The sequence below is a fragment of the Myotis nattereri genome (genome assembly GCF_964212035.1).
Source record: "Myotis nattereri genome assembly, chromosome: 6".
NCBI classification, from domain to species: Eukaryota; Metazoa; Chordata; class Mammalia; order Chiroptera; family Vespertilionidae; genus Myotis; species Myotis nattereri.
In genome coordinates, this window is record NC_138081.1 from 82,173,715 (window position 1) to 82,197,947 (window position 24,233).

The window sequence follows — 24,233 nt, forward strand, 5'->3', positions numbered from 1 at the left end:
CTAGATAGATCTACTGAACCTTCCTTCCTCTTGAAAAGGACTGTCATGCCTGGTCGGTGTGGCTCAGTTGGTTGTGTCATCCCATGCACCAAAAGTTGTTGGTGTAAGGGCACATGCCTGGGTTTCAGGCCTGACCCCAGTATGAGGCATGCAGGAGTCTGGTGATCAATGTTTCTCTCCCTTCCTCTCTATCTAAAAATCAATTTAAAAATCATAAAAAAATTAGGACGGAACCGAAGCCGGGCACAGCAGTGGACGTGGTTCCTCTGCGAGCCGAAGATGGCAGTGAACGTATATTCAACGTCAGTCACCAGTGATAACCTAAGTCGACATGACATGCTGGCCTGGATCAATGAGTCTCTGCAGTTGAATCTGACAAAGGTCGAACAGTTGTGCTCAGGGGCTGCCTATTGTCAGTCTATGGACATGCTGTCCCCTGGCTCCATTGCCTTGAAGAAAGTGAAATTTCAAGCTAAGCTAGAACATGAATACATCCAGAACTTCAAAATACTACAAGCAGGTTTTAAGAGGATGGGTGTTGACAAAATAATTCCTGTGGACAGATTAGTAAAAGGAAAGTTTCAGGACAATTTTGAATTCGTTCAGTGGTTCAAGAAGTTTTTGGATGCAAACTGTGATGGAAAAGACTATGACCTTGTAGCCGCCAGACAAGGTCAAAAACTGCCATGGCTCCCTCCCCTGTTGCTCCGGCTATGAACAAAGCGGAGAAACCTCTCAGCTCTAGCAGTGCAGCTCCACAGAGTCCCATTGCGACACACAGAACTACGGCAACCCTCAGGCCGGCCCGGTGTGGTGGAAAGAATCCTGGTGTGAGCAATGGGGACCACGAAGCAGCTGACCTGACGCAGCAGGGCAACGTATTGAAACTTACCCTCGAAGACTTGGAGAAAGAAAGAGATTTCTCCTTTGGGAAGCTAAGGGACATTGAATTGATTTGCCAGGAGCACGAGGGGGAAAACAACCCTGTATTGCTGAGGATTGTGGACATTCTCGATGCCACAGGTGAAGGCTTTGTGATGCCTGATGAAGGGGGCCCACAGGAGGAACAAGGAGAGTATTAACAGCTTGGACCAGCAGAGCAACATCCGAATTCTTCCCTCCAAATCATGTGCTTACCTGTAAAGTACTCCCTTTCATTTTTTCTAGAGGACTCACTGCTTTCTTTGCATAAGCAAAAAGTACCTCTTCTTAAAGTGCACTTTGCAGAAGTTTCACTCTTTTTTCAATAAGTTTGAGTTAGGAGCTTTTACCTTGTAGCAGAGCAGTATTAACATCTAGTTGGTTCACTTAGGGAGCAAAGAGGCTGACCATGGGCTCACCGTATGGATGCTGGTAACACTGACTGCTGGGGAAGGTGTTTTTATGTGATACGCTGAGGTGGATACCTCAGTAGTGAAATGCAAAGTCTGAATTTAATTTTAAGCTAACGTGAAATCTTGGCAGAGAACGTTTTAATAAATGAATGCCTAAAGAGTATTTGAATTACGTTTGCATATTTCAAAATATAAAATGTAACCTGAAGGGAGTTTGTGTGTTGCCCTTGTGTCTGGGAAGGAAGGACCAGAACTTGGAACCTTCAGAACTTGCTGTTCACAGGCCTTGCAGAGCTGCTTGAATCTTCATAGGCCTCACCTTGGCCCAGAAGGAAAATTTAAGAAGTTGCTCTCTAAAGCCATTTGGTGTCCTTGACCAATTGCATCTCTGCGAGAGGCATTGTTAGCTGAATGAATAGAGGGTATGTTTCAGCCCTGAGATATTTGAGTTGAATAACTTGATATTCATTGAGCATTTCTCTGATGATTTTTCCAGTTACCCCTGAAATTTCTGTGTATTATGTCTTTGGGAAATGAGGTGTGTTCAGTTTTAAAATCTAACAACTACTTTTGGGGACTTGCCCACATCTCTGGGATTTGAGTGGGGGTTTGTGTCCCATTTTGCTGTCTTTAAGTTTACATTTAATATGTTTTTCTTCATTCCTTGCCCACCGGGGACTCCTGTTTGGCTCCTTAAAGTTTGCTGCTTCGAGTGAAAGTTCAGCAGGCAAGTGATCATGCTGCAAGTTCTTTTTGGACTTCTGACGAAGGGAGTGATCAGTGAAGGCCTTCGCTACCTTGAGATCTGCAAGGCTGGGTGTTTTGGTACCTGCTGTCCGCAGCCCTTCACTGTTATCAGAGTACTTTGCCAGTGCACTAATCTCTTTGGAGATAAAATTCGTTAGCATGTTACTAAATGTTAATTTTCTTTTGCAGAAAATACAGTACCATGTCTGAATTAATTTTTAATATTTCAACTATTTCATTCCTTAACACCCCTCATTTGCTTTGCCTACAGCCTATTCGGTTCCTTTGCTTGGCAGAATTCTGCAAAATGTGTCACCCACTACTGAGCTTGTTCGGCCCCTGATGTAATTGTATTGATTTGTTGATGGTGGTAGTTTATCCTAAAATGTGTGTAGAAAGCAGGTATTTTATAATAAATTGTTGTGTAGTGCATACTCTGTGTGAAATTCAGAGAGAAACCCAGATTCAGTGATTAACAATGCCAAAAATGCAAGTAACTAGCAGTTGTTCAAATAACAGTGGTGCTATTTCTCTTTTGTGGCCTTTAGACTTTTGTTGCCCTAAAATTCCATTTTATTTTGAACCCTTTTTCCACCTGGTCTTTCTTGACAGGGTGTTGTTTTTTTCTACTTTAAGCAGTTTCTAAATAAAATTCTGTATTTCAAGAGAGAGAAAATAAAATAAAAAATAAAAATCATTAAAAAATTAACTAAAAAAGGACCGTCGTTGATATCTTAACATCTAGTGCCATTAATTAGTCTAATTACCATGTCTACATTGACAGATGCCCATTTATTATCATCACATATCATTAGCTATTCGGGTGCTGGTTGGTCAGAGTATCATCCACTCAGAGATTCCCCATTTTCTAATTGGCAGAAAAATATCATCTGATCCTCCTCAGCTCTATAATTATAGTTTGTCTCTACAAGCTGAGATTTAGGCTAAAGCACACAGCCAGTGAGAAGATGTGGTCTTCTTTGATTACCCCCACTTTTCTATTCCTGAGTTTTTTTTCTGTGGAATTGGCCCCAAATCCAGGGTCAGCCACAGATGAAAATGACATCTACCCCCCCTTTTGGTACCAGATTAATGGGGACATAGCAGAATTTCCAGTACAGAATAACAAAACAATCATTGATCCCTGGAAATATATTGATCGATTAAAAATGTATAAAATCCTTATTGAAAAATCAAACAGATATTTTGCTGGATTTGGAAAAAACAAAACAGACAATGTATTGTGGGCACTCACCTTATATTATGGACAGCTATATGAAACAGGTATGTACATTTTAATTCTTTCCAAGAAATGTTGCTTTTTTCCTTCTTCACTACTGCGAGTGTCATTATAGTTAATATGTTTAAATGTAATTATTTGAATTTTCATGAAGTAGTCAATATAACTACTTTTTCTATTCAGACCTTCTTATGACCTGAGCAAATGATTTTTTATTAGTAAAATCATTTGGCATATTTATTCTTCACATTTTATAGACTTTTTTGGTAAAAATTACAGTTTTTAAAATGAATTTATAAGAATACTACTTAGAGAAGAAATCTTCCCCTCTAGTTTCAAAATCTTCAGTTTTTGAGATATCATCATCATCTTAAGGCCTGACAATCTTGTCAAAGAAATGTGGTACTATAAACCCCTTTGTTTCATGAGGTGAGATTATTATAAGAAATATAACAAAGGCTTCTTTCAACTATAAAACCCAGGGTGAAGTTCCATACAAACTAAGGTACTTTTCCTTAAAAGCCTAATCTTTCCTCATAAGTTGTTAGTGAAAAAAGTATCTAATATGTGGCTTTCAACATATATTCTACTTTCTACTCTTTGTTAAATTCAGGCAGAAGAAAGGAATGAAAACAGGAAGGAACTGGTCTAGTAACTAGACTACTCTCTTCTTGTACTGATACAATAGGATGGGGGCATGGAGTAGAGATGAGATGCTTCAGCTTGGAACTCTGGGTTTCTATCTAGAAAGCTCTTCTCTTTTCTTCCTCTCGTGTAGGTGAGTTTCTCTACTTGGCTTTACTGTTTCTAGTCCTAGACTCCATTTCCTTGTTCCCAAGGTTCCTTAGTTGAACAAGTTTCCCATTTTCCATGACATTCTTTTCCAAGTGGTCTTCTTTGGTAGTGATTAGACTTCCAAGAAACTCAGGCTAAAGTATGGAAGGAAGCAAGGATCAGAGTGCGGTGCTTTGGTATTGAAAAAGCCTTCCTGCACATGTGAATTATTGCAAGCAGCTCTTGTATTTCGGAGAAAACAAGTGACCAACAGGCTTAAAACACTCTGCTGGTCTAGTGGTCTCTACAAGCTGACATCTCTGAGAAGCTTTCAGCTCTCAAAGTGAATGAAATGTGAAATGCTATGAATGGGCCATATTGTAAAGAGGAATAAGGCTCTTTCTATTTTTATGGAGGGGAGTATTTATGTCCCCCCCCCCCCCGCTTTTCTCATGACTTTTATTAAAAGTTTAAACTTTCTTCCTAGAGTTATTTTTTTTATTATTTACATATCCCGTTTACTCTGCAGATCGATTTTCAGAACCTCCCAATAGTTCAGTCTGTGCTTATGACACTGGAACTCCTGGCTGTGTATCTATCAACAGTGGCTGGGGAGGTGAGTGTTATATTCACTCCCATGCATCTTTACTGAGTGTGGCTGTAAGGCTTGCTCTTTCTGCTTTTATATGAGATGAGATAAATTGGGGTAAACCCTGATTTTTCTTGTGAAGATATACAATTTTCTGTGCAATTTTATGAGGCTAATCAATTAAGAAAACAAATAAAAAAGGTAAGTCTTACACAATTTCTAAATTATGTACAAAATATTATTAATTTTAGAAAAATACTAAAGGAGATCATCCTTAAAGGTACTCAGTGTTTCAGACATTCTGTTGTTTATTACACACACCACCAGCCCCTTCTCCAACTAGTTACTATTTATTCCACACTTACTACTTTCTAGCATCTTAAGCACCTTACTTTAGATAATATAGTTTAATTCAATCCTTACCATATTAATATCCTTATAAAAATAATCAAGACAGTATGGAGTTTCCTTAAAAAACTGAAAATGGAACTCCCATTTGACCCTGTGATCCCACTTCTAGGAATATATCCCAAGAAACCAGAAACACCAATCAGAAAGGATATATGCACCCCTATGTTCATAGCAGCACAATTCACCATAGCTAAGATCTGGAAACAGCCTAAGTGCCCATCAGTAGATGAATGGATTAGAAAACTGTGGTACATCTACACGATGGAATACTATGCTGCTCTAAAAAGGAAGGAACTCTTACCATTTGCAACGTCATGGATGGAACTGGAGAGCATTATGCTAAGTGAATAAGCCAGTCGATGAAGGAAAAATACCACATGATCTCACTCATTCATGGATAATAGAGACCATTATAAACTTTTGAACAATAATAGATACAGAGGCAGAGCTGCCTCAAACAGATTGTCAAACTGCAGCAGGAAGGCCGGGGAGGGTTGGGGGGCAGGAGGTAGGGGAGTAAGAGATCAACCAAAGGACTTGTATGCATGCATATAAGCATAACCAGTGGACATAAGACATTGGGGGATAGGGGAGGCTAGGGGACTGTCTAGGGCGGGGGGATAAAATGGACACATATGTAATACCCTTTGTAATACTTTAAGCAATAAATTAAAAAAATAAATAAATAAATAAAAATAAAAAAATAAAAATAATAAAAATAATCAAATAGAAGCTGAGAGATGTTGAGTAATTTGCTTTTTCTAAAGCTAGTAATAGATTCTTTTTATCTTAAATATATTTTTAAATGTATTTTAGAGAGAAAGAGAAAGATAGATATGGGGGCAAACATCATTTGGCCACCTCCTGCAGGCCCCTTACTGGGGATTGAAATGCAACCTGGGCATGTTCCCTGACCAGGAATCAAACCAGTAACCTTTCCGTGTATGAGACTACGCTCAACCAACTGAGCCACATCAGCCAGGGCTAGTAATAGATTCTTAACACTCACCCTTATATCTTGAAAGTAAATTTTCTTTATATCTGTACCAGTTTGTTTTCCTAAAGCCCAATCTGCAAAAAATTTTGATAATTTTTTATTTCCAGTTGAAAGGCTTATTTTAGGTCTTAAAGATCAATTTTACTATAGACTACATTTAATATATCTGCTGCTTGTCAATGGTTTATTCAAAAATATAAATTGAGTTGTCACCAAAGTTTGAAAAAATGAATCTTATAAATGCACATTTCAAAAATAAAGGTGATCCCAGACCAGAGAAAGCTGAAGGAATTCATCACCATCAAACCAGTATTACAAGAAATACTAAAGCAACTAACTTCTTCAAGAAGAAGTAGAGAAAAAAATCAAAGTTATGAATAAGAAAATATCACAAGAAAAAAAAATCTACACTGAGAAAGGCAAGCACAGAATAAAAGCAGTGAATCAGCCAACACTAAAGCTAGATCTAAGGTTAAAAGACAAAAGTGGAAAGATCATGTGCAATTGCAACAATAAATTAAGGGGTACATGGAAACACACAAAAATAAATAAAAAATAATAACAAAAACATAAACGTGGAGAGGGGGAGTGATCCTAGTGATTTTAGAATGTGTTTGAACTTAAGGAACCATCAATGTAAAATAGATTGTTATAAGCATAACTTGGAATATATGAAGAACATGGTAATCTAAACCTAAAAATCTACAATTGATACACAAGAAATAAAGAGAAAGGAATCCAAACACAACATTACAGAAAGTCACCAATATATAAGAGAAAAAAGCAAGAGAATAAGAAACAGAGAACTACAAAAATGATCAGAAAACAATGAATAAAATGGCAATACATACATACCTAGCTATAATTATTTTAAATGCAAATGGATTAAATGTTTCAATCAAAATATGAATGGATAAAGAAGTGGTACATATACTAGTATACAATGGAATATTACTCAGCCATAAAAAAGAATAAAAGCTTATCATTTGTGACAACATGGATGGTCCTAGTAGGTATTATGCTAAGGGAAATATCTCAGACAGTGAAACACAAATAGCATATGATTTCAATTATATGTGAAATCTTAAAAAAAAAAACACACAAAATAAACAAAACCAAAGAAACTCATAGATACAGAGAACAAACTGACGGTTGCCACATGGGAGGAGAGTTGGGGGGCTGAGAGAAAAAGGTAAAGGTATTAAAAGGTACACATTGGTAGTTACAAAATTATCATGGGATTGTAAAGTACATCATAGGAAATACAGTTAATAATATTGTAATAACTACATATAATGTAAGGTGGGTGCAAGCCCTATCAGGGGAATCATTTTGTACGTTAAAAGTCTAGCCACTATTCTGTACACCTGAAAATAATATAATATTGAATGTCAAATGTAATTGAAAATTCTAAGTATTTTCAAATTACAGTTAAAGCAATAAGGGTCATACTTGGTAATGAACAAAATTCTTTGTGGAAAGAGGTCACCTAGTTACCAAGTTTCAAATAATGACATTTCTTGAAATTCCTATTATGCATATCTCCTCCCGTCTGTTCTTAGTTACCTTGGCTGCTCCTTGACAGCTAGATGAACAATCAAAATATTTATGGTTCTTTCTCTGGTTGCCAAGAAGGAACACAAAAAATGCATTTCATGAACAGAAAGCATGGATCCATGCCTGTGAGTACCGAAGCCTGGCTGAGGAGTAGGCCTAGGAATAATCTAGGACTGGAAGTTGCCAGAATCCTGGCAGACAAGATGAATACAGGAATTGAGAATTCGATAAATAGTCCAAAACAGAATATGCACAAGTACTATAGTGAGTGCTTGATAAAAATGAGTTGGCATCAAGAACCAGAAGAAAGATAACAAATTGAAAATTAAGGAAATGTATTGGATATTGATTGGAAAGAGAGTCAGAAACATGAATCCCTAAACTGAGAGGATAAATAAGACAGTTCATTCAAAACCTCTTCTTCATTTTATACAAAGAGCCTCCAGAAGGAATATATTTGAGCATCATCTACATATATACCCAATCTGAGATAAATGTTTTCTTCATCCAAACCTTATTATGTATTTTCTGTTTGAGGAGCAAATAAATATAGAATATAAATAATTTGAAACCATGTTGACTCAGTTAGATCATGCACAAGTACCTGTACCTGGAGTGTTCCCCTGGTATGTGAAACTTTATGACTGTGATTAACCCTAAGCTCTCCTAGTCCTGTGCATTTCCTAGATTCAACAAGTTTAACATCATAGTTTGGGGGATAAACCAGCTAAATTATGTAGACTAAGCCGTAGTAATTTGACTAATTCTGTTTTGAATAAACAGTTGATGATTCCAGACACTTTTCTTCTGCTTCATTACAGGCATTAACTTCTATGTGATTGTTTTGTCTTTTCTTGCTGCAATTGAGTCTGAGTTTCTGAAGGATTTACCATACCAGGTGGAGTTAGTATCTCGAGAAGAATACAGGTCTGACTTCTGTTATTCGATTGCAGAATGCCGTGCATCCTACCCACAAGCTATGGATCTAGCCAACAGGTTTTATCAGGTAAAAGAATGTGACTATATTTGTATGAGTAGGACAAATGAAGACATTGAGGTTTTCTATGGGATTTGTTGTTTAAAAATAGATTAGACCTTACATTTAAAAGCAGATAAAACTGTAAGTATAGTTCTATCCTTTCTACTCTGGAATTTTTCCTATTAGTGTGCTGACATGTGCTAAGTTAATGATTAAATTAGTATAATGTCATTTACAAAAATTTATTTCAGTAAAATTGATAATTACCAAATTTTGTTTGTCTGTGCAAATAGATCAGCATACACCTGTTCATAGAAAAGTTTAATATTTTCAAGTGTTAAAATTTATTTTGAAAATAAACCTATTTCTAGACAACCAGCTAGATGAATATTTCACAGTATTTTATTTTAGGAAATCATGATCTTGGTGATTCAATTTATTTTAATTTTTTTGAGATAATCTATTTATATAGATCATATTATTTATTCTCTAGTATTTGCTGTCCAGAGAGGTCACTTCCATTATCAGAGATGTTCCTCATTACAACATAGATGAGGACACAGTGGTCCTTTACATGTGGGAGGCCCATCAAGCAGGCATTGATATTGGAACATCGAAGTTCTCTGACGTGTAAGTTATTTGCTCTAGGTGATACAACTGAAGTTTCCCTTTCTTTCTGGCATTGTGTAACATAATGTATAAATTTCTTTGTCTCAAATATTCATTTCTCATCTTTTCCAAATGTCTCAGGAAATCGTTTTTCTAGTTTTATTTGCAGTTCATGGAAGAATCATATAGTGATAGTCAATCGAAATAAAGTCAATTGAAATAAAGATGGCTGGCTGTTTACACTTCTACCAGGAGGAAGTCTCATATATTTTTTGACAGTTCCGTTTATAGTAAAATAATTATTTTTATCTAATCAAGTTTTTTAATGGATGCAAAATGCAATTCGTTTCTGTTCTTGGATTTTATATGTTTATATAAGGTAGCTATGCAAATACAGCGGCAAGGGATTCTGAGTCAGATTTCAACTTGCAGCACCACACCTCACTACCAAAAAACAAAAATCATTTGAAGTAAGTAGTATCTGTTCATTGCCGGGCAGTCTATGCAGTTCATCCAATCATCTGATACATAAAATACTTTTTAAGTGATTTCTTAAAGGGATGATCTTTTTTTTTTCTTTTCTTACAAATAAAAATGTATTGGCGTAAACTATGTGAAATTTACCTACGTAACATAAATCCCAGCAAATATAGGAAATGTCATTTAATAGTTGACAATGACTACAATGGGGTCTGCTGCTAATTATCAGTCAGCCTTATCTAGGTATCCTATCTAATAAAAGAGAAACATGGTAATTAGCCATACCTCCCCTACCCTTCCCATTGGCTAATCAGGGTGATATGCAAATTAACTGCCAGCCACGATGGCGGCCGGCAGCCAGGAAGCTTGAAGCGAACATGAGGCTTGCTTGCTTCAGTGATGGAGGACTCCAACGTTCCCCGCCTGCCGCTGCCGGCCTTTGAGCTTGCAGTTTGAAACATTGTTACAAATATAGAATCTAAACAAACTCCAGAAACCTGCTTTCAGCCAGCCGGGATCTCAGAGCTGGAGTTGAAACAGTGTTTCGATTATAGAACCCAAACAAACCAGATACCTGCTTTCAGCAGCCGAGGCCTAAGAGCTGGAGCCAAGCCTCAGAGCTAAAGCTGGCCCAGAATAAAAAAAAAAAAGAAAAAAAGGAGAGGTTGGGAGCGTCAGTCACCCGCCAGCCTGAAAACAGCCCTCAGCCCCTAACCCAGACTGGCCAGGCACCCCAGTGGGGACCCCCACCCTGAAGGGTGTGTGACCAGCTGCAAACAGCCTTCAGCCCCTTACCCAGGCTGGCCAGGCACCCCAGTGGGGATGCCCACCCTGATCCAGGACACCCTTCAGGGCAAACCAGCCGGCCCCCACCCATGCACCAGGCCTCTATCCTATATAGTAAAAGGGTAATATGCCTCGCAGCACCAGGATCAGCATGACAGGGAGCAGCGCCCAAACCCCCTGATCGCCCTGCGGCTCTCTGTGTGACAGGGGGCAGGGCCACAACCTCCCTATCAGCCCTGCTCTGTTCGTGACAGGGGAAGGCGCCCCAAACCCTGATCAGCCCTGCTCTGTGCCTGATGGGGGGAGCTCCCCAACCCCCTGATCGCCCTGGGGCTCTGTGTGTGACAGGGTGCGGCGCCCCAACCCCCTGATCGGCCCTGCTCTGTGTGTGACAGGGTGCGGTGCCCCAACCCCCCCACACACACTGGCCCTGCTCTGTGTGTGACAGTGTAGAGCCATAACCTCCCCATCGGCCCTGCCTGAGTGTGACAGTGGCGGCGCCCCAACTCCCCTATCGGCCCTGTTCTGTGCGTGACAGGGGGGAGCTCCCCAACCCCCTGATCGACCCTGTTCTGTGGGTGACAGGGGGGAGCTCCCCAACCCCTTGATCGACCCTGCTCTGTGTGTGACAGGGTATGGAGCCCCAACCCCCCTGATGGGTCTGCTTTCTGCATGACAGGGGGCAGGACCCCAACCCCCTGATCGGCCGGCTCTGTATGTGACAGGGGTGGCGCCACAACCCCCTGATCTTCCCTGCTCTGTGCGTGACAGGGGGTGGCGCCGCAACCTCCCCATTGACCCTGCCTTGAGTGTGACAGGGGCAGCAGCCCAACCCCCCAATCAGCCCTACCCTGTGCGTGACTGAGGGTGGAATCGCAACTTCCTGATCTGCCCTGCTCTGTGCATGACAGGGGGTGGCGCCCCAACTCCCCAATCAGCCCTGCTCTGAGCCCGACCAGGGGCTGCGGGGCAGGTACCTAGGGATTGGGCCTGCCCTCTGCCACCTGGGAGCCGGTCTAAGCCAGCAGGTCGTTATCTCCCGAGGGGTCCCAGACTGCGAGAGGGCACAAGTGGAGCTGAGGGATAACCCCCTCCCCCCCCCGCCAGTGCACAAATTTTTGTGCACCGGGCCTCTAGTTACTTAATTAAGAGCTTTTACGAGAATTCCAGGATCCTGGGCCTGGTGCTTTTTTTCTTCTAGGCCTTTTGTCTCCATGGTCTTCCTTAACTGTCAGCTTCTGTGCTCCTGCCTACAGCACTGTTCATGGCTGCCTGATCCTGTCCAAGGCCTCTGGTCATCTTATAAATGCCAGTTGCAGAGATTTAAATTATCTAAGTTCGGTAATTAAACATGAGATTTTTGTCTCAAAATTGCCTTCAACAAACTTTTTGATGTTTATTCCCATAACAATACATTGATATGGGAACTTCAGAAAACCTTGGAGAGATTATTATTTTTAATTGAAAATATTGATTTTGTGAATGGGATGTATTTTGATTTAGATAATGATCTTGGCAAAATCTCTTCACCTATTCATAAAATACTGTTTTTCTATTTTCTTTGCCACTGCAGACTCTTTCTATTTCTCATCACTCTATGACTATTCCATTCGTTTCGTATTAAAAACTGTCCAGTTATAATAAAGGTTGGCACCATGCATTTTTAATGCTAATGGTGTTATGTTCATTACTTCAACATTTTATTTTTTTTAAAAAAAAAGCTTTGGTGCTTCTTTGCTGGCTTTGTAGTTCACTAGTTGTGACCTAATTCCCTTTTTATTTTCTTAATATATTTTTATTGATTTCAGAGAGGAAGGATGAGGGAGAGAGGGATAGAAACGTCAATGATGAGAGAATCATTGATTGGCTTCCTCCTGCAAGCCCCACACCGGGAATCGAGCCTGCAACCCGGCCATGTGCCCTAACCGGGAATTGAACCCTGACCTCCTGGTCCATAGATCGATGCTTAACCACTGAATCATGTTGGCCAGACTCATTCCTTTCTAATACTCGATATAGTCACATTTCACTCCTTCGAGTAGCAGTAGCTAAATGTGGAAATAATTTTAAAATCCTAGAATATTAAATGTTAATTTCACCAGCAGGAAGAAAAATGTTGGAAAATAGATTGGGATTGCATTATTTCATTGAATTTAGGAGAGAAATTTATACCTTTGCAATACTGAGTTTTACCCCATTTATTAGGTTGTGTACAAGGTAGTTAATATTCAAAGATGTACAGAAACAGCTGTTTCACGTGATTAAAATTAATGTTTAGATCTTTCTTCAGTATTTTTCAGTGGTGATTTACGGTTTCCTGTGTCAACTTCTTTAACATCTTTCATTGAAAACTACATGTTTGATGTTTTTATATTATCTTTAATGCTATTGATTTTTCAACTTAATTTTTAATATATTTTTGTTGGTATTTAAGCACAAGGGTTTTTAGTACAACTTTGTATCTAGATATTTTGCTCTTTTCACTTATTAATTCTCATAGGTAATAGGATGTTTTTCCTTCATATTATTTGTATAAGTAGTTTACTGTGTAAATACTGAGAGTTGTGTTTACTTCTTCCAAATCATGTAATTTATTAATTTCCTATTTATTTATTTATTTATTTATTTATTTGATGAACAAACCGAGTGATTCACTGCTAAGAGTTGAAATTTTCTCGTCTTACTGCATTGCTGTACAATGTTGGATAAGAGTGGTGAAATCAGGTGTAGGATTTTCATAGATAACCTTTGTTAGTAGGATTTGCCCTTCTCTTCTTAACTTTCATTTTCTTAATGAAGAATACTAAATATCAGCCAATTCTTGCATTAATTTAGGAAAATAATTTTCTGTATTTTTGTGTTAATGTAAAAAAAATACATTGCTTGATTTTCACATGGCATATTAACCTTCAATCTCTGAAATGGACAAAATTGGCCACCATTTTTAATAGGCATTACTACATTTGATAAACTAACATAATATTCAATTTTTTAATCTCAAGCAAGATTGACCTGCAATTTTCCATTCTTACCATTTCTTTCTAGTTTTGGCTATCAAGTATATAGTGGGATGCAGGGTGAGTTAAAAAGTGCCTTTCTGGAAGATTTAGTGTAAAATTGGTGTGATTTCTTTCCTATCTGTTTGTTAGATTTTACTAATTAAGCAACATTTTTTGCAAGAACAAATTTTTGACTTTCAAAATTTTAATTTTAGGTTAATTTCCACATCACTACTTTAGCTTCTATATTTATTTTTTCTTTTTGCTAACTTATTTTTATTTATTCTTACTTTTATTTACATCAAGATGAAAATGAAGATAACTTATATCCACTAAGGACTATAGACTTATTTCTCAGTGTAGTTTTATCTATATTTCACAAGATTTAATATATCATGTTCTCATTACATCTAATAAATATTGTCTTATAATTTATTTGACTTTTTTCTATGACTAACTTCTAATGTGTTAATTTCCAAATATATAAAACTTTCTAGTTACTTTTTGTTATGAATTTGTTTTTAATTTTATTTCAATCTATTGGAATATGTTGAAACTTGCTTTTAACCTAATTTATTTTTTTTAAATATTGATTCTATCTTTTTGTATAAATTATCCCTTTTAGAAAATTCCCTGAATATTAGAGAGAGAGATTGCTCTGGTCTCTATTACTCTTTTTTAATATGAATTTCAACATGTGAAATTTCAATCCATAATATCTTTTTACTTTGTTCTTAATCTCACAACTTCTCAAAATTTCAGAATCAACCATGTATTTTCTTGCACAATTCTCAGAAGCTGCTATTAGGTAATAGCCTACTGATTAGATTGGCTCATTTTACTCAGTCCCTGCACTTCCTTTGTGGAAAACAACTGATGTTAAGAAAAGTGAGTAGCATAGGAATTAGATAGTGAAGAAATACAATGGGAAATCATGAAGAATAAATTGAATGAAAGTAAGAGAAGTATTGGTTAGTGCATTAAATTTTTTTAAATTATAATTTAAAATTTCTTTGGCTGTTGATGAGATTCTCCAGCCAGGCACAATGTAGAAGATACTATGGGGATTAACTCTATTATATTGAAATTGTACAAATTGGTAAGTGAGCTATTCGATAAATTATATAATAATCCTCAGGAATATGAGAGAAAACACACATTTGAGCTTTAATTTGCATTTAAAAATAAAATATTCTAAAACTCATGTTGCTAATAATATCTCCCTCTTTTAGGTCATTCTATGCTTCTGAAACTGAAAGAGACTTCAGCATGGACTTTCTAGTTACCATAGAATTTTTGGAGGCAGCATTATATCGCCCATACTTTGAAAGTTCAGCAGAAATATTAGTGGGTTTCCCACATAGGCTACTCACAGATCAAGATCGTATAGTTCTCACAAGTAACTTCAACATACGGGAAAAAGCCCTTTTGACGTTAGTAAAACTCACTTCGGAAATGAATAAACTCACAGGTATGATTTTGAGCTATAACATGCATGAAAAAAAATTAATGAATTAAAGTCATATAAGCAGATGTAAACTTAGAGCTGTCTTTGTGGGTTTTGTTTTTCTTTACCACTCAATATTCCCTTTCTTGGAAATGGGAAAATATCAATGAATATAATCCATTTCAATCTCAACATTTTAGAATTAGTGTAGATTCAGTCGTTCTACTTCATCTGTTCATAAACAAACTTCAAGGTCCAGGAAGGCTGAGTTGCCAAATATCACTCAGCTTTTCTGTAATTTGAACAACAATTAGTCCTCTCCTCCCAGGAAAACATTCATTCCAATAAACAAGCATTATAAGCAGGGATGGGAAGGGTGCTACTATGGGCATTAAAATTTTTAGTTGAAGTAAAAGAATACTTAGTAGTTATCCTTGACTTGTTCCATAAAATATTGTGTCTATTGCATTGTTTGAGAATTCTTGAGTAGATCTCATCTTAAATAAGATAAATAGCTCTTCATTTGTGCTGTTAAACTATCAACACAATGCATTTTCTTATATTCTTTGACAAATGTAATTGTCAGGCAGAGCTACTAATATATTCCAAATCCTATAATTAGGAATTTTAATTTAGTTTATTTTGTTTTTAAATTTCTAAATTGTATTCATGCTCTTATTGACTGAAAATATACTTTTTTTTTTTTTCTATTTTCACAGGAGGTGAATTTTTTACAATCTGGAACAAGGTTATGAATGTAAAACCTGCACGATCCGTGGCACGATTCCTCGTTAAGCGGCTACTCTTAATACCAATTTCTTAATAGCCTAAATTTATGCAATTATGTTGACCAATTTAGTTACATATAAAAAGCAATTAAATGTTAGAATTTAGATTTTATGAAAATTTCTCTGGTTCCTACTATCTCTGTTGCACCTTTGTATTTTTGAAGTTAATAATCAATGGTCTCCCCATGCCACTCTCAGAAGTTCAGTACATATCTGGTGGAAGCCAAACTCATCTTATGGAATGCCTGAGTTACATATGGATATACAAACATCTATGTTGATGGCAGGTTTTGATCATCTTTCCAATATTCAATCTAAACTGGTAGATAAGGAGGTAAATTTCTCTCCAACAGATTATTCTTACACAATACAATGTTAGCCCTAGCCGGTTTGGCTCAGTGGATAGAGCGTCGACCTGCAGATGGAAGGGTTCCGGGTTCGATTCCAGTCAAGGGCTCAGTTGCAGGCTCCTACCTGGCTCAGGCTCTGGTCAGGTTTCGTGCAGGAGGCAACCAATTGATGTGCTTTTCTCATATCAGTATTTCTCTCCCTTCCACTCTCTCTAAAAATCAGTGGAAAAATATCCTCCGTTGAGGATTAAAAACAAAATAATAATAAAATCAATAAAGACATTTAAAAAAGATATGTTAGACACCTGGAATAGAGACTTTATAAATTTTAAGTATATGTGACCGAGCTCAAAGTACTTTGTAGTATCAGCAAATTGTCAGTCCAGATAGAGAAAGAGGCCATTTCTTGGTGCCTGAGCACTTGGAGAAATAACTTTTACCATGTAAGTAGAAAACTTCTCAGCTACTACAGTGTAAAACATTAAAACTTATAATTTTATTTTTAAATATAATTTGGCTAATATTGAAGCTCCTATATGGAATAAGCACATCTTTTAAAATATGAGTTAAAAGTTATCTAAAACATGCCTGGCCAGCATAGCTCAATGGTTGAGTGCCGACCTATGAATAAGGAGGTCACAGTTAGATTCCCAGGCAGGGCACATGCCTGGGTTGTGGGCTCGATGCCCAGTGTGGGATGTGCAGGAGGCAGCCGGTCAATGATTGTCTCTCATCGTTGATGTTTCTCTCTCTTTCTCGCTCCCTTTCCCTTCCTCTCTGAAACCAATAAAAATATATTTTTTTAAAGTTATCTAAAACTTGTCATTTTTAAATCATTGTTGATGGAATTTAAAACATTGTTGATGCCGTTTATCAAAATAATTATGTTAGGTTCAGCATCTTCCAAAGGTCCAGGCACTAGTTATATCTTTTCCACTTAATGTGTCACTCCATTATTTCCACTGAAGTCCCAGTATTTTTTAGCTACCTCTCAATCAAAATTGTCCCTTATGAAAAGAAACAAAATTTTAAATATGATCAGTATTCCTTAGAAGAAAGCTTTATTAACCAAGATCTACTGTTTAAAATCAGATAATAGGTTGATCAAGGTCTACATACAAGTGACATTTTTCAACATGAAGAAATAAAACTAATAAGTGAAGTTAAGAAACAAAATTTATGGAATCACAAAAGACTCAAAATAGCCAAAGCAATCATAAAAATAAGAACAAAACTTGGAGGCATCACACTTCCTGGTTTCAAACTACATCACAAAACTATAGTAATCAAGACGGTATGGTACTGACAGATAAAGAGATCAATAACAGAATAGAGAGCACAGAAGTAAACCCAAGCATATAAAGGCATACCTCATTTCATGTGCTTTTGGACTTACTTTTTAACATTGGCCCTTTGTCATTTTTACTTTTATATCAAGAATGGGGAAGTCATGGTAGGAAAGCACCCATGATGTTCATTCTGTGTACAAGTTAAGCTAGATTAAGATGCTTAATCGTTTTTGCTAGGTGGAACAAAAAATCAGAGTTGGTATGCAAAATTTCTTCAGGGAAAATTCTTTATAGGCTCATGTACATATAAGGGAGGACACAGAGAATATAATTTCAATGACTTCTCTATAGCAGCAGAATGACTCGCAGTGGTTGTCATGAGAAGACATTTAATAAGTACGTATCAAGTGATTGAAACTATTCTGAACAATACCCAAGCCATACAATTTCCTGTGACATTGCCTGAAATTATAGCAAGAATTCCTGCCAGTTTTGAAATAAGCACAAATCTATAAATGGCATTTTTTTACAGCCAGTCCTCTATCTTACATGTATCTAGGATAGTTTTATCTTGATCCCTCAATAATATGAGCAGAATTATTTAACGATTCTTTAACACTTCCTGTGAGATCATATATTATTATCATAATATGGTTGTTAATTATATTGTTAGTACCTCCTTGCAATATATTCATCAGACATATTATTATAATTCTTATTAAGCAACCTCTTCAATCTTTTGTGCACAAAAGGTTACTGCCTCTCAGACAGCCATTAGAACCTATATTATCCAAAAAAGGTTGAGGTTTTCTAACCCTCACAAATATTCTTATACACTGGGGCCTTGACTTACGAGTTTAATTCGTTCCGTGACGGAGCTCGTAACTCAAATTACTCGTATGTCAAATCAACAGTGAATGAGTGAGACATGTGATGCTGGGTTGATGTTGTGGCGTTCATTGTGATGTTCACTGCGCCAACTAGCAGAGGGGTATCTGAAGCTGGCTAATAACCCGAATTTTAGCTCGCAACTCAAAGCAAAGAAATCGGCCAAGAGAAGCCTCGTATCTCGAAAAATTCGTTAGTCGGGACACTCGTACGTCAAGGCCCCGCTGTATTTGTTTACCAATTGAATTATTTTTTTCTCCCTCATTGCCCATTGTTAATGGAACCATCTTAGAATGTTTTAAAAAAAGAAACCCAAAATACACACTACATATAACATTTTTTTCCAAAGGTAAGTTTATATCTTTCTCTGTTCAATCAGTCTCTATTGTTGTTATATAAATTTGGATATTTTAGACTGTTTTCCCAAAATATCTGTCAATCCTATCTAATAATAGAGAAGTATGGTAATTAACCGTAACTTCTCTACCCTTCCCATTGGCTAATCAGCGAGATATGCAAATTAATCGCCAGCCAAGATGGTGGTTAGCCGCCAACAAATATGGCGGCTAATTTACATACTGCAGGCAGGGTAGAACAGCACAAGCCGCCATCCAGGCCCCCATGTGCGACCGGGGGCGGGGGCTCAGGCAAAGCAATTGCTGATCGCCTCCCCGGAGCCCTCTCCGCCCACCGGAGACACAGGGCCCACTCCCCTGTGCAACCCGGGGGCAGGGGTGAAGGCAAGCGGTGGCGATCACCTCACCCAAGCCCCCGCCACCCACCGGAGACACAGGGCCCACTCCCGTGTGCGATCAGGGGGCAGGCGGGGGCTGGGGTGAAGGCAAGTGGTACCGATCACCTTGCCCGAGCCCTCCCCACCCACCAGAGACACGGGGCTCACTCTCATGTGCGATCTGGGGGAAGGTGGGGGCTGGGGTCAAGGCAAGTGCTGCTGATCACCTAGCTCGGGCCCTCACCGCCCACCGGAGACACAGGGCCCACTCCTGGGCGCCCCTTCCTGCTCGCAGCAGAGAGAGCCTGAGGAGTCTGTGAGCATCCTACCAGCCTTCCAAAGTGTAATAAAGTGCATTTCCGATGAGGAGAAACCCGGGCTGGGGGTGCGCGGGTGGGGACAGGCGCGGGGCCCTCCAAGGGCTGGTGGCTTCAGGCCCAGGCTGCGCGGCCAGGCCACTCGATGCGAGCCAATGCACCTAAGACCGGAGATTTGCGCTCTCCCGGCCAGTGCGGAGCTGCAGCCGTGGCCTGCCCCCACATCTTCCTCGTGGGGGGAGGGGGTGGGGGGAAGGGGTGGGGGGGGGGTCACGCTCATACCGTGTGGCTACCGGCCTCCAGCCTGGCTCCCGCCTGGGGTCAGGGTCGGCGCCAAGCACAGGGGAGGCCAGAGGAAGAACCCCAAACCCTTAGCCGGACGGACCTCGGGCCCTGGAGGGAAGGAGGCCGTAGGGGCCAGGAGAGCCTGAGAAGAGGGAAATCCCAGGAGGAGGCACCTGGAAAGTGCAGTGAATCGCAGGAGAGGGTGGAACAGCCACACACTGGCAAACCCTGCCCGCCCCGGGTCAGTGACGCGGCCCCAAGTGCTCCTGGGCTTTGCCCTGCATTGCGGGGGTTATGTTGCCCGTGGGCCGGGCAAGCAAGGGCCCCCCCAACCTGTGAAGTTTCACACAAAGGTGGGGAGGCCACGTTCGGGTGGGTTTGTCAGGCCCAGGGAAGGCGCCTTCGCTCTCTGCGCGAAGATGGTGGCCAAGGGGCCCTCCGGAGACATGTGGTGACTGAACCCAAGCCAGGCTGGAGTCCTGCTCGCACTGAGAGGAAGTAACTGGGCACCGCGCCCCAAATGCATGGGGAGCACCAGCGGCTCCTCTCCCCTGCCCTGGAAGGTGGGAGGCCTGGCGGGATTCACAGGTAAAACGCAGACACTGTTGGGTCCCAGACCCCTTTTCTTTGCACACACACACCACCCGCCCCGCCCTGCCCCGCCCCCTCCCCACCATTCTGTGGGGCTAAGGCTCCTGAGCCCAGATCCAAAGCCTGCAAAGGGAACAATTCTCCCGGTGAGAACATGCAGGCACCTCCTGCCAAGGCGGCCAAGTGTGACAAACAGCACCTCCTGGGGTGGGGAAAGCAGAGTGCCACAGAACAGTGGGGGCTCCCAGCTACCCCGGGAGCAGGTGGCCACCGCGGCTCCTTGCTGGCCCCAACAGCTGGGCGGCGGCCCCTGCGTGTCCGGTGCACCTCGGCCTCGCTGACCTCATGACCCCCAGAGCACGCACCCACCTCCTGGTCCTAATTGCTTCTCCCCACTGCACACACACACATGCATCTGCAAAGGCGGGAACAAGGCCCAGGCGGCCGCATCCACGCCCTTGCTGGCGAAAGTCACACTCCAAGCGGCCGGCTGTGTGAGGGGCAGTGGGCACTCACTCGCTCACTCTCTCCCTGGAAAATCCCGGGCGCACCTCGGCTCCAGCAACGTGCGGAATTGGAAATCGAACCGTTTATTGTCTCCTAACTTTTCTCTGGTTTCTTTGGTCACTCACTGTGGCTGCCCCCACTGTTCTGAGTGGGCCCTGGGGGCTCCTCAGCCAGACCCCAAATCCCCAAATCAAACACTCGCTTTCAGAAAGCCGGGCTTCTCTCAACGCACCCCGCAACCTAAAAGGTTGCCCCTCCGTGAAAAGCTCGGAGGAGCACCGAGCTGCGAAAGGACAGCTGGTGCGTGGCGGGGTCCCTGGGACCCGAAAAGGTGCAGAAAAAAAATTTTTTTTAAACACATTTCAATTTAAAGAAGTAAAAACAAAACCAAGAAAGAAAACCTACGCTTTCGAAGCCTGAACATCCACAGGGACCTCAGCGCGATCCCGAGCCCCGCCGCCCCAGCGCAGGATCTGGGACTGCCATCTGCCACCAGGGGAGCGGGCCTAAGCCAGCAGGTGGTTATCTCCTGAGGGGTCCCAGACTGTGAGAGGGCACAGGTTGGGCTGAGCCGCACCCCCCCACCCAGTGCACAAATTTTTGTGCACGGGCCTTCTAGTCTTTATATAACATGTTTGATTTAGTAAAGTTCTAAATTCTGTTTTACACCTTATAGAGATGGCAGAGAGATTAATATAATGTTATCATACCACACATCAGTTAATATGCTATTTTCCTATTTTTTCCACAAAAATACACTTTCTCCATACACTATACTATAGTTTCCAGAGGTATTGTTTGATAAATGCTAGTTTCATCTGTCTTGGGAACCTAACAATACCTAACCACTAAGGAACAGTTTCCGCTAACATAGGGGCTCATGTGTCATGTGAATCACCACCCATCTGCCTCAGGCAACACAAGCCAATTCAGGCTCAGAACAGTGTGACTTTGATACTACAGGGTATGTAAGTTCCTCTTCAATTCATGATACTCTGGAAATGAGGTAACAGCAGTGATAACCATGTTTCCCAGTGACATTATATAAAGCTTAAGCTGGACGTAATGTTCTTCCAAATGTAACCTTTGACCCTGGGTCTCTAGCATACGTGGTCACTGTCCTTTCATTGTTACAATCATAACATCAGTCAGCCCCTCCTGCATGTGGGAACATGCTATGGTAAGCTGAATGATAAATAGCCTCCACAGTATGTCTATTTCTGTTATGGGATGAATTGTGCACCCCCCCTTCCTTCCCAAATTCATATGTCCAAGTCACCAGTACCTCAGAATGCAACCCTGTTGGGAGATAGGGTTTTTATAGAGGTAATTGAGTTAAAATGAAGTCATTAGGGTGGGGGAAATAGGTTTAGGCTAATCCACTATGACTGGTGTCCTTATTAAAAGGGAAAATTTGGAGACAGACATACACACAGGGAGAACACCACGAGAAAAAAAAAAGCAGAGATCATGTGATGTTTCTACATGCCAAAGAACACCAAAGATTGCCAGCAAATCACCAGGAGAGAGAGAAGAAAGAGAAGCGACATGGGACAGATCCTTCCTCACAGCCTTCAGCAGGAATCAGTCCTGCCAGAACCTTGATCTTGGACTTCTAGCCTCCACAACTGTGAGAAAATACATTTACATTGTTTAAGCCACTCGAATTTTGGTACATTGTTAAGGAAGATCATGAAATGGGGAAATCATCCTGAATTATCAGGGTGGGCCCACTGTAATCACAAGGTCCTCCTAAGAGGGATGCAGGCGGATTAGAGCAAGTGGTGGGAATGGTGGTAGATGTGATGACAAGGCACAGGCTGGAGTGATGTGAGGAAAGAATCACAAGCCAAAGAATGAAGGTGGACTCTAGAACCTGTAAAAGACAAGGAAATGGATCCTCCTTAAAGAATCTTTTGAAGGAATCAGTCCAATTTGACACATTGAATTAGCCTAGTGAGACCAATAGTTGGACTTTTGATCTTCAGAACTCTAATATAATAAATAAGTGCTATTTTGTAGCAATTTACTATGGCAGCAATTGGGAACTAATGTACATGCCCTGGCACAGAGCTGGCTATAAGCATGATGCTTTATCAGTTTAGTGATCTTCAAAGTCTGTTTACCAATTACTATATCCCAGTGACCAAGTGCTGCCCTTTACCAGGAAAGGAATCCTCTTCTGTTTCTATCTGAGTTAACTAGCTAGATCCTGTTGTCATCACATATCATATTCAGTTCCCAAGACCACTAGGTCTCTTAGTATATTGGGGAGAGTGGTGTTAAAACCACTATGAATGTTATTTTTAACTAGAGGCCTGGTGCACGAAATTAGTGCATTTGGGGGCGGGGGGAGTCCTCAGCCCAGCCTGCACCCTCTCCAATCTGGGACCCCTCAGAGGATGTCCGACTGCTGGGCCTAAACGGGCAGTCAGACATCCCTCTCACAATCTGGGACTGCTGGCTCCTAACCACTCACCTGCCTGCCAGCCTGATCACCCCCTAACTGCTCCCCTGCCAGCCTGATTGACACTTAACTGGTCCCCTGCCAGCCCAATCGCCCCTAACTGCCCTCCCCTGCCAGCCATCTTGTGACAATGTGGGGGTGGCCATCTGTGGCAGCCATCTTGTGATGACATGGGGGTGGCCATCTTGTGACATGGGGGTGTGAGGGTCAATTTGCATATTATCTCTTTATTATATAGTATTATTATATAGGATCAATATTACATTTGCAAAAGACTTTTCTCTTTTACCCTATCCCAGTAGAAGAAAACTTGGGAAAACACCTGTCTTTTTGTGCCAAGATTCTCATATATTCTTCTGCTTCTTCTAGCCTTGTCTCCCTGTAGTAAATAGCAAAGACTGCTGCTGGTTTGGGGCTAATTCAATCAAAATAAGCTAAGGATAAGCTTCAAAGGAACCCACATCCCCGAACCCATTGTGCTACACTTCAAGGCTTTCACACGAAGCTATATGATTAAGTACATTAAGTGATTTTGTGATAACACAATTTTTTTTTAAATGAATTTCTTAGCAATACAAATTAGTCAGGAAATATAAGTCATATTATTTTTCCACAAAATAAAAGCCATCCTATCAAAGAAGTCAAATATCATAAAAATGTCAACACATTTTCTATTCTGCTATTGCATGTTGTTGCCTCACTAAACTAATGTCACTCTTACAATCAGTTCTTTTATTCCTTAAGTCTCTATAGAAAATTCTGAAGCTGATTTAAGGGATGGCTTGGCTCTATGAATGTGTGATTCCCTGGGTATGCATCTATATATGGCTTTTTCCAGTTTAAACAGAGAAATCCTGATTCTATAGTCCTGCTTTGTATAATTCTGCTTGTATAAAGTTGAAAACTCAAGTAGTTCTTTTGGAGTGTAGCATACTTTCTCACATGTCACTTTGTACCTCATTATCAGGAGCCTGCTGGGACTTAAGTGTAGTTATAGTAGGTCTTAAGGGAAAAAAAGTAGTGAGGGTGGGTTCTGAGTAGAAAAACATTGTTTTGTGTGGCAACTGCC

General features: G+C 40.4%; 1 protein-coding gene and 1 pseudogene across 2 annotated transcripts; both read left to right on the forward strand.

Moving 5' to 3' along the window:
- The first annotated feature begins 279 nt into the window (after positions 1-279).
- Positions 280-1,082, forward strand: LOC308521637 (microtubule-associated protein RP/EB family member 1-like; annotated as a pseudogene). Its single transcript has one exon. The product of its transcript is annotated as a microtubule-associated protein RP/EB family member 1-like (transcript).
- Positions 1,083-3,049: 1,967 nt separating this feature from the next.
- Positions 3,050-15,772, forward strand: LOC308520866 (protein LEG1 homolog; the record flags this gene model as incomplete). The annotated part of the gene is made up of 6 exons (XM_081093571.1): positions 3,050-3,365; positions 4,625-4,711; positions 8,471-8,655; positions 9,122-9,258; positions 14,735-14,973; positions 15,669-15,772. 6 exons carry the CDS (start codon positions 3,050-3,052, stop codon positions 15,770-15,772), a joined length of 1,068 nt encoding a protein of 355 aa, XP_080949697.1.
- Between the last annotated feature and the right edge of the window lie 8,461 nt (positions 15,773-24,233).